This window comes from Corvus kubaryi, unplaced genomic scaffold (assembly GCF_017639235.1).
Source record: "Corvus kubaryi isolate FWS band 111438036 unplaced genomic scaffold, C.kubaryi_AGA036_p1.0 37398, whole genome shotgun sequence".
Classification (NCBI taxonomy): Eukaryota; Metazoa; Chordata; class Aves; order Passeriformes; family Corvidae; genus Corvus; species Corvus kubaryi.
The window spans coordinates 22,466,086-22,482,273 of NW_024581137.1; the positions used below are offsets into that span (position 1 = coordinate 22,466,086).

The 16,188-nt window shown below is 35.1% G+C and overlaps 1 protein-coding gene across 3 annotated transcripts in view; it reads right to left on the reverse strand.

Annotated features, from left to right (window-relative positions):
* The window catches only part of KCNH8 (potassium voltage-gated channel subfamily H member 8), a 175,596-nt gene that overhangs the window by 82,546 nt on the left and 76,862 nt on the right, over positions 1-16,188 (reverse strand). For all 3 annotated transcript variants that reach the window (XM_042043885.1, XM_042043884.1, XM_042043883.1), the window contains exons 4-5: positions 7,707-7,834; positions 4,808-5,048 (exon numbers count right to left, since the gene is read on the reverse strand). In XM_042043885.1, coding sequence (XP_041899819.1) covers positions 4,808-5,048; positions 7,707-7,834 — 369 coding nt within the window. The remainder of the gene's footprint in view (positions 1-4,807; positions 5,049-7,706; positions 7,835-16,188) is intronic.

The following is a 16,188-nucleotide window of genomic DNA, read 5'->3' on the forward strand; positions in this document are numbered from 1 at the left end:
TCTATCTGTTCACGTTTTGCTCATATGCATTCACAGATGAGACCATTTGTTGCTTAGAAATAAATTCCCAGAGATAATTTCAAAACACTGCCTTGGTGTTTTCCTGATAGTTATAACATTACAGCCTTAAAGCACACTTTCAAAAATAGGATTCAAAAAACTACCATTTTCTTTCAAAATGCACAAGTTTTCTTAGATGTGAGGTCCCCCAGACACAGAAATTATTTTAAATGACCTTCTGCGCACTTGCAAAGATAGGAAATGATGATCATTATAATAATGAAAAAGAACATGGAAAAAAAAAGAAAACAAGCCTTCCATTTTAAAGCCATCTAATAAAATTTATAGCATTTAATACTTCCTCATCTTATTCCAACAAATTTCATTCAACATATATTATTTTCAGTACAAAAATAGTATATTTGAATGACTATGTAAGTCAGGAACGATGATACAAATTTCTACAAGGTTTATACCATATTTTCAAATCTCTACATATTAAACATCTGAGAATCAAGGACTTCATATGATTTAAAACAGTTTTTGAGAGATTTTGAGTCATTTACATTTGTGATAGATACTCATGGCCCCACAAGTCCCCTTAATCTATAGTATTGTGCCACACAAAACAGAGCTTTTGTGCTTTTAAACATGTTGCATTAAAAAACTGAAATTGCCAATAAAACACTTTTTAAAATAATATTTAGTGAGAGAGAGAGGGAGAAATATGCATACAAAGAGAGGAATACTTAGTGTTAATCATGATAAATTTTCTCTCTTCAAAGTGTAAGCCACAGATCAAGTCTTCAGATCAGAGACTGTGTGTGGAGAGTGGAGGAAGGGATGGGTATGTGTTTTTTCCCCACACGTGGCAAAGCAGTGTATTGCAGGCAATCACATAAAACAACTTTCCAGTCTGTTTACAAAGAGTATAATTTTATAGCCATCATTAGTATGCAGTGTTTGTCTTCCACTAAAAACTAGATGATACACAAATAGAAAATTGAGCTCTTCTCTCCATAGCTGTTCTTGGCCACCGTAGATACAAAATACGCAGACCCTTTGGATTTTATTCAGCAAATTATGCGTTACCATTACCCAGAAAGCCTATGCATATTTTCACTGAACCATTGCACTGATCTCAACTCCGGTTGAAGACCTCCCATTCAAATATTCCTGTGAGTAAACAATAAAGTATAGATAATTTTTCAGATATTGTTGCTTTCTTCAATCAAGATGTTCAATAAAGTTTTAAAAAAGCAAAACAGATAAAAAAGGGCAATATCTGAAAACTGGAATGAAACAACTGCAGCAATAAAAACACTACACTGGATAGTTATGGAAGAGTAAAAGTTATGCAATCGGAAGGTTGTTACTAATTAAATTGAATGATCTTGGTGAGAGATTCTCCTGCCTTTTTTCCTCCAGGAAAAAGAAAACTTTAAAAATGTTACTGAAAAGTAACCAAGATCCATTTTGTTTCTTAGAAGTATTGATATTCAGGCTCCCAGACATATCTATCAAGAAATGAAGGACCCAGCTACTGTCTATGGAAATACAGGGGCATAAAACTTGAAGCAAATAGTGCAATAAAGCAGGTAATATAGTAATATCTCTTAAGAGATGAAACACCTCTTAGGATATTTTTTAATGAGTTTATTTAAATACATTAATGCTAAAAGGTTTTTCTCTGCACCTTTATCTTTATGATTTTTGAATACATAAGACAAAAAAAATCTAAAACTAAACTAATCTTACTCTGTCTTTGGTCAGAGGAAGCAAAAGGTTTATTTACAGGGGGATGTTAGAGCAGGTTTGGACACATAACAAAGGGAAACTGATATGACAGTACACTTAAACACGACATTACACAAGTTTTCACAGGAAACATCACATGAAAAATTTAGGTTCATATGAGAAGCCCTAATTATGTTCTCACTTCATCCTCTTCCCCGAAGATGTCACGAAATATGTTGTTATTACTGTTTATCTTCTGTCGTGTTTTAGAGAACTTTAAAGGCTAAAGCAGTTAAACCTCAAGCTAGATGTTTTTCTCACAAATGATTTAATTCATATCAATACTCTTAGTTGTAAGCACCCCAAGTCGAAAGAACACTTCCATATCTATTTTTATCATGTTTAAGCATAGGTTGACACATGTCACAGAATAGCAGAATAAACTGAGTTGGAAGGGACCCTCAAGGATTATCAAGTCCAATTCCTGGCTGTCCACAGAACCATCCCCAAGAGTCCCAACATATGCTGGAGAATGTAGCCAGTCTTGGATAACACAGCTAAGAACAAAGACCTTGTCAAATCCAAGCAAGTGTTTATGCAAACTATGCTCATAAAAGGAATACTACTCCATGTTCTCAGAAACCTGAATAAAATCAAAGTAGATAGACTCTATTTCTCCAATCCATGAGTACTTTTGTGATACCTCAATCTGTGACTACAGAGCTGTAATACAGCTGAAGACCCTCTATCAGACAGATCTTCCCACTGACTTTCTGAGGCAGCAGCATCATAAGAAGAATTTTTCTTAACATTTCTCATTGACTTTTCTCAGAGCACATAGATCATCCATCAAAGATGTGCTTGTCAGAGCCACAGTGCAACAAATACCCGGAAACTTATGCTTAAATTTAAGTATGCTGTCAATCTTACTACTTTCAATGTAGTTACACATGTTCTGAGACATATTAATTCAACATTTTAATGGATAAAGGACTCTGGAGAGATGATCATAAACACACTATTTTCTTTAAATTCACTGCAGGGGTTTAAATGCAGTATGAGAATATCCTGAAAATACTCCATAAAACTTTCCTCAGAGCTGCAGATTTAAATCAGATAATAACTTTAGAAAAAAATTATTCTGGAGAAAATGGAGCCATTATTCAAACTGTGGGGGAGGAATATCGGTACTCTACAGTACAGTGTTTGTGGTTACCTGTAACATGATTTGGCAAAGTCTCTTCTAGTACTTCATGCACATTTTTTGAATGTATTTAGTTACAGCCACAGTTTGATTTCCTGGACTACAGACCTAAAAATCTAACTGGAAAATATGAAGTAAAATTTACAGAAAATCTTCTTGGTTTTATTTTTTTACTCAGCTATTCTATTGATCATAGAGATGCCTTTGCTTTTGACTTACTGATATAAAACTCCATATTTCCAGCAAAATATATAACCAGAAAAGTAACACTAAGCAGTTCATCATCTGTCTTGCTTCAATAGAACACTACAGCACATAAATCAGTTAAATACAGATTGTACTGTCTTGTGCTTATGTTCAAGTAAACACTTTTATAACACAAACCAGTTATCTACACCATTATCAAAATATTGTAACCTTGAGTCTACTCTTTTTGTAAAGTCACCCAGGTACATAAAGTAGGATTATTTGATTTAGCATTCTTAATGTAACATTATTTATGACTGACTAGAGTCATAACCTCACTCTTTATGCAAGACACAAGATGATCCTTGATGGTTTGCATTGCAGAATGCAAGTTTCTTACTGCAGTGCTTGAGTATCTTTGAATGTGATTTTTTTGCATTAACGTGAAGGATTCCACCAAGATCTAATAGTGAGCATAGCACTGAAAATTAGACCTTAACTCTAATGATGAAGCAATGACCAAAGGAGGAAACAAATATTTATCCATTATAACATCTGATTCTTCCATCAGCCACATCACCTACTAGGCTTACTGTCTACAACAAAGCTGACAAAGAAATGGAATAAACTTTTCAAAATTTTTGTAAGAAAATCTTCTGAGTTATTGCTTAGTTTTTATGGTTGAGATTTCTTTAGTTCTCCTAGAGAAGATTGTAACGCTGCTTTTAATGTTTAAGCTAAGCTATATTTTTTCACGAAAAAATAGAGAAGATTAAAGTGGAAAAGAAGTTTCAAACCTGAGAATGATTTGATTCTTTTTTTCATTTTCTTTCTCTCTCAGAACCCATCCAAGCCCTTTTCATGTTCAAGAAAGACATGCTCCACTTGGCTTATTTCTTAAAAATAATAGCTTCTCCACCTGCATAATTGCAACAGATCTGAGCTCTGGTTCATCAGTGTGACAGCACTGAGTGGTATTATAATAGTAAAAGCTTGGGGAAAAATCTGTTTGACTCTAGTCGGGGATTCTTTTCCATATTCAGAAATAAATTGAAAAAAAAAAAATACAACCCCCCCCCCCCCCCAAAATTTCTTTGCTACAAAGCCATTATTAGATATGACCTTGTCTTCTTGATTCTCAAAAGACATAAGAATTAAATGGATCATGGAAATAAAAAGTTTAGAGAATGGGTCAGATGACCAAACTCCAACCTCTCAAATTCTATCCCAGTTTTCATATAGCATATTGATATTGTACATGTGCATTATTGCAGTATGAGTTTTAATCTTACATCAATATTTTAAAAAATCTATTCAGATTGTGGTCCACTTCTGTTTGTGAAATAAAAAAATAACCTCATAGATTGTGAACAAAACCATAGCAATTCCAGGGCACATTCCTATACTGGGAAGGCTTTAGGCATCCACAGGGTGAAACAATGGGTTTCAATCTTCCTTGAGAACAAAGTCCTTTTAGAGCAACAGCAGAATTACTTCAATCAATTTAAAGTAAAAAAAGGTGTTCTAAAGTTCAGAGAAAATATCAAGCTGTACACCTAACATTGATTTTCTCTAAAGTCATGAAAGGAATGATTATTTCCTCTTCTGTAATATTATTCATTCTGTGAAAATCCTAAATGTCAGAAAAGAGATCCCAAACAACCCCCAAACATATCTTACCAATGATAAAGAGAATTTCCACTGCAATGTCACTGACAGTTGTGCTTCGAGTTGTCGACAGCTCATCATGGCCAATAAAGGAAACATTGTAAGGTACAGTCACAGCAACATAAAACGTTGCCAGTAAAATAAGCCAGTCCCAGCCAGCTTTAAAAGTGCTAAAATGCAACAAAATGAATTTGGATTTTTTTGCATCTGAAACTTTGTATTCTGGAAATGCTGGTTTATCTACGAAAACATTCTGAAAAAGAGAGAAAAAAATTGAGACAAAACAATAATTTGATTACACCAAAGCATTTCTTCCAACGCAGCCCTTAGGTGGTTGGTGTTTTTTGTAAAAGAAGCAAAATAACATATGACATACTCATATGCAGGCAAGACCTAATGCTACTTTTGTTTCTAACGTAGACCTCACATTTATTTATACAGATGGTTCTGCTCATGGAATAACTTTTGTGAATGTTGAGGCAGGAAGAAGACTAATAAGTTACAGATTAAATAGAGCAAAGAGGGGACTGAGTCTGGCAAGCTATTTCTTCCTCTGTTGAATTAATTTTCACTGCAGAGCAATGTTATCCTACTGGACAGATAGGTTAGAGCTTCGTATACACAAGGAAATAGTACTGTAAATAGGAACATATAGAAAGCAATAGATGGTGTTGAAGAAAAACATCCTACACGTAGAGCTGTGAGGAGGTTCTTTCAGACTAGCTCTAGCCTGGTCCTATGGACTGAACAGCTCCAGTAGTTGGAGCGCCTCTCCTGGTTTAGTTCCATCTGTGAATGAAAGCACAGTTAGTAGGAATAACTTTTTGGTTTTCTTTAAAATTGTACTCCTGATCTAAACCAAAGTGTATATCTGCCGTAGTAAGGCTTCAGAACTGACTACATTTGTCATTAGACTAAGTTTTGTCTTGAATCTTTGTCTTACCAATGTTTTATGCAGCCAAGATTTCAGTATTAAGCTGTAGAAATTCTTAGTTTTCATCTTTCATAGCTTTGACAACAAACACCTACCCTCCCAAAAAGCAGCATGTGGGACATGAAGTGTCTTGCATTATTTACTAACAAAATCCTTGCTCACTGATACTGTGTTCCTGGTTAATGCTGTTCCAGTAACAAAGAGCCTCCCAAAACAATATTGTGCATTCAGCAAAGATTACTTCTGATCTTGAAGTTATTCACTATGAAATTAAAAAGACAAAACCTGCAAAACTGTAGACTTAATTACATTTGTGTTGTCTGTCACAGCCTTTCTCTTTGTCTTTCTTTTGAAATACTGATGTCATTGCCTTCTCTATTCTTGGTTCTTATTCCTGAATCTAAGCAGCTGAATTCTCACTTTTATTAGTGTCAGCCCATTTTTAATCATAGAAAATAAAGCATTCCTCATATTATTTCCAATCCATAGCTCAAAAAATCCATGCACTAAAGGTAGTAAATTAGTCTCAGAATAAATGTTTTAACATGATAAAATAACATCTGCACTAGCATTGTGACAGTACAGGTAAGTCCTCAGAAACTATTAAAGAGTCATGTTCCTAAAAAATATTATCATATTACTATGCAATGAAAATATTCCTGGAAGACCTGGTCATATTTTTCAGGGGGTTTTTTATTATTATGCTTTTTCAACATGAAACATTTGTAACTTTTTAAAAAATATTTAATAATTTTTCAACATTTAACCTTTTTTCAACTTTTAATATGTAAATCCAATGGAAGTGACTCTATGTCCTGTGAGATATATACCAGTTGTGTATTTTCATGTCCTTAATCTATAACAAGGTTTTTCTACTTTTAATTTCTAATATAATAATCTACCTGAGGATGACTCTGCACTGCTACCTAATTTTGGTAATCAATAAGAGGAACATGCCCAGTGGCAGATCATCTCTTCAGGGTGTTCATGTTTTATATTCTTTGGTTACTTTTTCCACTGTCTGTCTTCCATCCTCCCCTAACCATAAAAAAAACCACAAAAGAACAAAAGACCATTTAGTTCTTGTGTCTCTGTCAAAGACTTTGCCTCATTAAAACTAATAATATGCAAAAAGGAAACTAAATACTGTTCTGAGAAGCCGTTTTTGCGACCCCTGCTTCCAATAACTATAGGCTCTCACAGTTGGAACAGGCGCTCCAATATTATTCTAGCAATTTTTTATATGAACATACTGATTTCATAGGTATCCTCTGCGTTAACTTTTCTCCTGAAACATAGTTGCACAGAGCAGGAGAGTTATTTTTTCTCATTAATATTTCTTTAGAAACCATTCTTGGTTTGTCTATGGTTTGATTTAGTGTTAGCAACACTCACAGCATGTTTTGTGAACTTACTCATTGGTTATAGTCACTGGAGGAACACAGAATTAATTTGAAGATGGAAACATCACTGCTTCAATTAAGAAATGAAAGGATAAATATCACAGCACAAAGTTGGAGAAATTAATATGAAAACTTGCCTAAATGAAGGGGGACCTTTTGGAGCTTAACAGCATTAAGAGTTTCAGCTAGAGCAGTATCTTGAATTCTTTTTTTGGCAAATAGTAATAATTGAGATAAAGTAATTGGGATGACAAGGCAAATTGGACCCTAAAATTCTGAGAACCTGTGGATTCTAAGTTCTGAGAAATTTTATAGTGTGGGTTTCATGACATTAAATGTCTATTTACAGTATGATTAAATGTACTATCTTGCTATATGATAACAAATACCAAAGTAGGCAGAACTGTACTTAAGTGAGAAGCATTCTAATCCTTTTTACTGTAAAACTATGACCAGGATATTTCTCAAGTACTCACTGACCTTTTACAGCACTTTTAAATTTTTTTTTTAAATATAGTGCCTTTTTAAAGAGTACATTTTTGGGGGGTGAGGGGAAGAAAAGAATATCACCTACATTATTAATTTTTAATTTGTTCTTCTCTCTTCTTTGTAGATGTCCAGAGATATGATAAAGGACAGCTCTACTCCGTCTACGTGCCGACTCAAAATGTGATCCTGCTCTTCCTCTTCCTTTCCATTTTTCTGCAGAACAGAGGTGAGAGTCCATTAAAGATCAGGAAATAACACTTTAACCTTTGGGACCTGAACTACTGACATTTCAGACATTGGTAGAAATGTAAATATTATGCACACCTTTCCTTTTGCTTAATCTTTTTCAGTAAAGAAACAAACCCCCTCTCTCCTGAAGGGCAAATAAAAACCACCGTAAAGTTTTAATTGTCAAATGCCTTCACACAACTCAGAAGCAATTAATTGCAACATATGATTTCATAGATAAGAAAAATGTACTCTCTACTGTTTCAGAAAGTAGAGATTGATGACCAGAGGGAAGGATGGCTAGAAGTAACCACTGAAAATATCCTTGAGGTGATCCTACTCTGTCTCTCTCATTTTACAGAAAGAAAAAAAAATCTCTTGTGGTGTACTTTTAAAAACAAAGAGTCTGACTTGTACTAGGCTTCCATTATGTGAGAATATGCTAATTTGTGAGCTTGTTAATTAATAATAACCAATTCTTACATTCATGCGTTAAGATTTCTTTTCCCACCACATGGCCACTGGCACAATGGCTTGACATATTCCTTGGTGACATGAAACCCATTAAGAGTAAAGACTGAACATTATTTTGGAAAGGTTTGTGGTTTTCACCTCCATTCAGATGTCTGTAATTGTCAATCATGGGAACAAATTTTGTTCTTGCTTATAAAGCAGTAAATTCAAAGTAATTCCAGTCACTCTGATGGAATTACAGTGAATTTATGCCAGAGTAAATGAAAGCAGACTTTTTGTGATGTGTCAGGATTAAGAAAAAAGAAATTATGGGAATAAAGGAAGAAGCCGTCTGTCAAGGAGGTTTAATTAAAGTCAATTCAGTGCATACAAATTAAGGCGGAAAAAATTTAACAAAACACAAAACTAATTAGCAGAGCCAGAATTTAGCAGCAAGCAACATAGCTACATTTTGAAACCTGCCTAGAAAAGCAAGAAAGATTTGTATTATAATACATTAGAAGACTGATGTATTTTTGGCTTAACAGCACAAAACCATGCATAACAAAATGTGTAGGAAGATAAACTTTCCAAACTTCTCAGTAAAGAAGTTTTCATGTAATTCATGTAAGAGCACACCCTAGCTGAGGATTTTTTTACTTGGCAGTAAGGAGAAGGGGAAAAAAACCCTAAAATAAAGAAGGGAAAACCTTTATACTGCAAAGCCAAATGGTTACTCAAAAGTCGAAGGAGGCAGACAGAGAAGCCTGATACTTTCCCATCTCCAACACATATTGATGTCAGCTACAATGAAGAAAGATGGATCAAAAAGCATTATTTCAGAAAAGACACAACTACATTAATGTTGGGTTTTAAAAAGTAATCTCTTAATCATCAAACCATTTAAAACTCAAACTATATTTTAAGTGTTCTTAATCTGGGTAAGAATAAAGTTCTTATCTCTTTCTCTGAGGAAAAGTTAATTTAAGTCTCTTGAATTAATAATTAAGTCTCTCCACTGGAGTATTGTTCAGCTATAGTAGCCTAGTTTTGTCATATGACTTTGAAATTATTTTTAAAACCATTTACAGGCCTCCTTCTTTTCCCTTTCTCAACCTAAACTGCCATGTTCCAGCAACTCCCCACTCTCATAGTGAAGACTGAGTAACCCTGATGTGACCCAGAAGCACTATGCTCACTCCATAGAGGACAACCTGTGGCATGAGAGAGACCATGAAATGCATTTTTTTCCAAATACCAAAATAAACTAACCTGATCTGGCCAGAAAGTTTGCACTTCATTTACAAAAACTCTCTCAGCCTTGGTAGTTTTTCCTCATTTTTCATAGCATTAATTTGTATGCCTTCAAAAAACTGGCTTCACTTTTCTCATTCATGTATTAATAGAACATGCATTAAATTAAACCACTACCTAAAATTCCCTCTGGTGTGATAGACACCCAACATTCGCTTGTATGGAAATATCTCCCGTCTGATCATGGGTCATTACCACTGAAAGTTTTCAATCCAAGTGTGCATGGACACAAAACAGAAGATTAAGATCTAGCGTTTAATTCATATTACACAGGAAAATCCGAGAGATTTGCCTGTGTTTGCCTAAAACATAGAGTGTGAACAAAAGCAACCTGCACCTCTCAAATTTAACCCAGAACACAATATACTGGCAGTATGTGAATGAAATAGAGAGGGATGTAAAGCAGCCTGGGAGTTTAGCCTGGGAACACATGCACACCTGAGTAACTTTATTCAGAGATGGTAGTTCTACCAACAACCAAAGTGACAGAGTTATCCTAAAGGCTGTGAGGCTGCAGACCTGGATCTCTAAGCAGTATTTCTGCAGTACAGCAGCCAAGGAAAGACAGGGTCACCACCAGGGACAAGACCATGACGCTTCACTGCTTTTTTACATATTCACAAGCATGTTAGCTCCATGCTCAAAGTTATATTCCAGCCCCAACTACTTGATTGCCACCACTGTCCTGTTTGCTTGGCAGGTGGGGCAGTTAGGCCTAGGGTAAGATTGATTCAGGCACAATGACTATCCTCCTCAAAGAGTGTAAATATGACCATCTCGAGTCCTGCTGTGCAGTAACCCTGCCTGGGCAAAAGCAGGAGAGGTAGTATAGATATAGATACAGATATAGATATAGATATAGATATAGATATAGATATAGATAGATATCTTTAAACACTTTGCAAGGAAGAGTCCTGCAGAAAAACAGTGAGTTCCAGATTTACATGGACCTGATAGTGGGTGTTCTCAGTGAAAATTCTAAATTTCAGTTTTATTTAACAATGTAGTGTACACTTTTATAAATAAATTCCATAAAATAATGAGATGACTTCACCTTAGTTATTTTGAGAGCTAAGCCAGGAGCGAGTATGAGGAATAATAATAAAAAAAATTTATTCTACTAGCATTTTACTCAAAGGACTAGATAAACTGGTAGAGTAGATAAGAACTTTTTCGTTTATTTCATTGTTTACAAAGTTAAAGTCAATTGTGAGATGAAACAGCAAGTAAGGCCAGCTCCCACCTAAGAAAATTTATCATAGAAATAACATCATTTTGAATGTGTGAACTAGATTTCCTGTTGAACAATAACAACACCACCAACAAAGTAGAACAGGAGAAATGGACTTTCTTCATAGCTAAAAGGTATCTAAATAGGGACAGACTTGAAGAAATCCATGATGCTGCTCCATACGCACGGTGAAAGGAGAACTGTGAAAATGCATAGTAACCATGTTAACGCTGTGACTTTTAATGCAGGTTGGACCCTTCCCTGCTCGAAACACAGAGTGGTATATTGTGCTACCTGTGTGATCTCTCCTGCTACTCTATTCTGAAATCAGGCAGGAGAATAAACCTCCCCCATTACCTTTGCTGTGTATATCTTTAGGCTGTCACAACCACTCAGCCCAATCACACAGAGAGATGTTTTTACCTGGAATATCTTTCAAGTACTGAAGTGCTCCTTTTTGAACCTGGGTTCAGTGAATGATTTATTAAAGAATTTATTCGTCTTACAGCTCTATCTATAAAAGGCTTCCTGTGAGAAGTGCAATCAAGAATTTTTTGTCCTTTTAATACATCTTGAGAAGCCCTCATCAATTGCATCATAAGATTAGGAATACCACAACAGAAAGTATGATCTTTTCATAGGCCTCCACGAGTAACCCATGTGCAATAAAATAAATACAATGATGTCTACAGGAAACACACTGGTACTAAATAATATCCAGTATCACTGACACAAAACACATTTCATAGGCAGTCCTCAAAAAAACCAAACCACCAAGGAAATTCTGAAGAAGACAACTGGGGAAAGCAACTCTGAATGAACACAAAAGAACCCTCTAAAACCAGATTATATGGAAAGTTGGTATGATTTTTTTTCTAGGCTTTTAAAAATCTTTAGCAAATTTTCTGTTATTATTCAGGAGACATTGCACCAGCAGTTGTCAATAAAGAGAAAACTGATAAAAGTCATCTTTGGTATTAATGACAGAATAAAAGCACTACCATGGGCAAGAGGCTGCAGGAGTTCTGTTGGTGGTATGACACATTCTTTCTGCCTACAACAGCCAACAATTCACATAACTGTTAGCTGTATGGTGGATCCAGGCTAGCCTCTAGCTGCTTTTTTATTTCTGTAACTGATTAACTGATTCAATAAGAAGGTGTACTTAACACACATACCAGCTATACACTGTAAACATTATTACAGAACATTTTTTAAAGGGGCCAATTTTACACAGAATCAACGGTATGATTATCATAATTTTAGTATTATGCCTTGAGAGAAAATTCAGCTTTGAACAGAAAGAGAAAAGAAGCAATATTATACATTACTATTAATGTTTTTATGAATAAGAAAGACCTTTAAACAGGGGTATGCTTATGAGATAAAAATCCTTAACCACATTTTGGTCTGCTTATTCTTCCACTATGAAGAAAAAAGGTATGAGGAAACAGACACACAAAGCCAAAAGAAGGGTTCTTTCTCCTCTTCCATTTTGGTGGTTGATGGGAGCACATCCCTAAATAAATAAGTATTTCTTTTTAGATACCTGTATTTGGGTCTGTCTCTTAAAATTCAGAATGGGGAAAAAAAATTCCAACAGACATGTCTTTTTTCAACTGCTTCCAATAGACCGAGTTTCAGCAGAAGAACTCTGAAAGTGAATTACTTAAACTATTTTCTCATTTATTAATACTACTGCTGAAAAGTTACAGAACACTTATAATGAAGTAAAATATTCTGACTCAAAAATAGCTATTTCATAATTGTGTAAAAATAGTTTATTCACTGGCTTTCTACTGTTACTACTCTAGAGTTGTCACACAAATGGGAAAACTGTCATTTTTATTTTGTCATCAAATTTGAAATATGTCTATTGATTCAGCTAAAGTGAGTGGTCATATGTAGTTCTTACAGAACAAGATGTAGCATCGAATTTACAGCTTGGTCATCACTCACTTCCAGCTTTTTTTGAGGTGACTGTTTTTTCCTGGAATAGTTTTTATTTCCCACAGCAAATTCCAACAAGGCTCATGAGACAGTGATATGCTCATATATCATTATGAACAAAAGCATACCTGTAATAATAAAGAGAATATTTGAAATATTTTTCAGGAACCCCTGGAACTTAAATAATGCCAACTATTTAAGTCACCAAGAAACTTTTCACCCTCTTCAGCAAGGGTTAATATCTCTTCCTCTGCAAGTGTGTAGTATTTAAGGACATAATATCGTGGAACCTGAGAGTTTTCTTTTTTCCTTTAATTCCATAAATTTAATCATATATTTTATTTACTGATATCTTTTCCTCCTTTTGAATAGTCAGAAAAAAGTGATCATAATTTAAAAGTCATTCATTGCAAAAATAATTAAAAAAAAATTTGCAAAGAAGATGATATTAAAGTACACCTTGCTCACTCAAGTGAAAGTAGTAATATATGTACCTGAATAATTACTATCTTGTAATGAAATTAAGTCTTTTGAGAATGAAGACTTGTTTTCTTAATAGATTTATGTACAATACAGAACCAGATAAGTCACCTATAAAAAAGTTTTGTGGTCAGTGTAACGTGTCCTGAGTTAAAACAGCAGGGGGAGGGGGAATAGATTTTTTTAAAAATGGTTTTTAAAGCTGAGACATATATAAGTTCAAAACCCTGTGATGTCTGTGTATGTGTTCCATATATATATGTATACATACCCCACATCGGGGTCATTGAAACACCCCGAAAATATCTCTGATTATCTCTCAAGGAATGAGATTTTCAGACTATGAAAGTGACTAGTCTTAAACTCAACCTGTTTTACAACTTTTAAGTATACAATTTAGGATGGAGAGTTGTAAACCCATCTTTTCTACAGCTATGCAAAACTCACTTGCAATAGGTCTCATTTGCTGAGAATTGCTCTGAGGATCTGCAGCATGAATTACATGCCCTATAACTGCAATTACAGTTAAATTCTGCAAATGGCCCAAGGCCTCCTAAATTGTTTCTGAACACAAAGTACACATGAAATATGTATTCTAGTCCTCATGGCCTCTTAATAAAATGTGAGATTCCAGACTGTGTCTAGGCCAATGAAAGTCTTTAAAGATATTTCTCCCTTTTCAGATTTTTTCCCCACAGAAATAAGAAAGGTTGTAAATTGTATAGGAAGGTTGTAAACCATCTGCCTCGTTAACTAGTCACCTACCACACACACACAACTCTGAAGAGTTCTAATCAGCAACACATGCACTGAACATATTCCCTGTTTCTTCTATGTCTTCTCTTGTCTGTTTTACATGGTTGAATTTTCAGACTTTAAAAAGAATGTCTGAAGATATTTTCCAACAATCTGCCAGCAAAATGGAAAACAAAAAAAAACAAAACAGAAACCCAAACAAACAACAGCTCCCTCCTCCCCACTCCTTGATAACTTTGTTTTCTAAGGAAAATCTGAAAGCAATGGCACAAATTTATCTAGAACTGGTGAGTATGAGCTTTTTGGTTGCTAATGTATATATTCTCTCAACCTTCCAGGATATCCCAGAATACAATCTGCTGCTCTGCATTTGCTCAAGAATCAGACTTTGCTTTTCTTTTCCTCTTTTTCATTCTACATATATCACAAAGGACACTTTCCCCTCAGTTCCAGAACATGCCCTGTACCTCTCTGAGAGCTGCTGGAATGGAACTGCCACTTGCATTTAACACTTGGTGCAAGAGTAAAACAAGAGCTACAAAGATTGATATGTCTCTAAAGATTTGAGGCTCAAATACAACTTATTTGCTTGGGTAAGAAGGTGAAAAGGTGAGGGAGAGCATCTTCGTGCTCACAAATGCAAAAAGGAACAAGGCAGCTCTATTTTTGTCCCCTAAGTGTTTAAACTATCATGCACAGACCAGGAGGAAAGGAGTTTCTCTTTACTAATGGCAAAAGAGTTTCAGACCTCTCTTAATTTGACAGAGGGCCAGGAGCAAAGTGATCCTAGGGAAGATGCAACTGAGTCATTGCAGAATAAATTGTAGAATAAATTCCTCAATATTTTCTTCTTTTGGGCAGTGGGAATACTGGGGTAAAACTCTGCTTTTAACCCACCTCCTCTCCTGATAGAACTGCATGGTGCCTGTACATCCTGAAAAAATTTTATCTGCTTTGGTTATTGTAAATCTAAGTGATTGTATGGTTATGTTCCCCACCTCAACATACTTCCTCCTGACAGGTATAAATGCTTTAAAATGAAAAACTTCTCCTGAATATTCACTGCAGTAGCTTGAGCAATCATGAAGTAGCTGAGAAAGTAATTAAGCAGAATAAATCAAAGTACACATTGCAGAATTTCTTGCACGAGACTATTCCCACTCCAAATAGACATTTTCAACATAAAAATATCTGTAATGTAAAGTGTTTGGCACATGGTATTTCACTTCTGGCACACGGAAAGAACAACTCCTCCCTCCAAAAAATGATGAATAATCAGAATAATTCTGTCTCCTTAGAAACTCATATGGACCTAAGGATTACTAAGAAGCCAGAAAAAGCCAGCCAGCTGAACCATAGCATGCATCTTAGTTTAATTTGTGGTGACAAAAGGTGTAGTCCAACTTTTAATTCACATTATTTCGAGGGTGAAGGCATCTTTGCCAACAGGCAGACCAACCTGAAACATGAAATTCTGTTTAAGAAAAAGCTTTTTTTTGCTCTATGAGGAGTCAAACACTGGAACAGAGTGCCCAGATAAGTTGTGGAGTCTCCATCCTTCATGTTATTCAGCACACATCTGCATTCCTGCGCAATGCATTCAACCTGACCCTTTGAGAAGGGGTCATTGGACCAGATAATCTCCAGAGATGCATTCCCACCTCAACTATCATGTAATTCTGTGGCATATTGCACACATTTTTATAATAATTGTTTTCAAACAAAGAGTTCAAAATTTTCACAATAAAAAAACCTGAAACAAAAGCAGATAGATTACCAATAAAGACTAAAGGAATCTTTGTGGAATGAGTCAAATTAAATGGGAATTTTAGCAGTGACTCTAGCAGTGGAACTCTACATCTATGTAATCTAAGTTATTACACATTAGCATACAGATTAAAGGTCTGAAAGTAGTCACAGAATAATTTAAATTCTTATTTTCCTACCTGGATTCCTGTAGTCCCACTAAATTCCAGCATATGTTCTAGTGTCTTATAGAAGGTTCATATGCAGAAATGACAAAGTACTGACCCAGCCATACCACACTGGAGTCCAGATTTGGCGAATGGAATTTTAAGTTTAATCACTTTTCCTCCAAAAGACAATGCAACTTTTAACTAGCTCACCAAAAAGTAGCTCATTGTAAATGAGGATG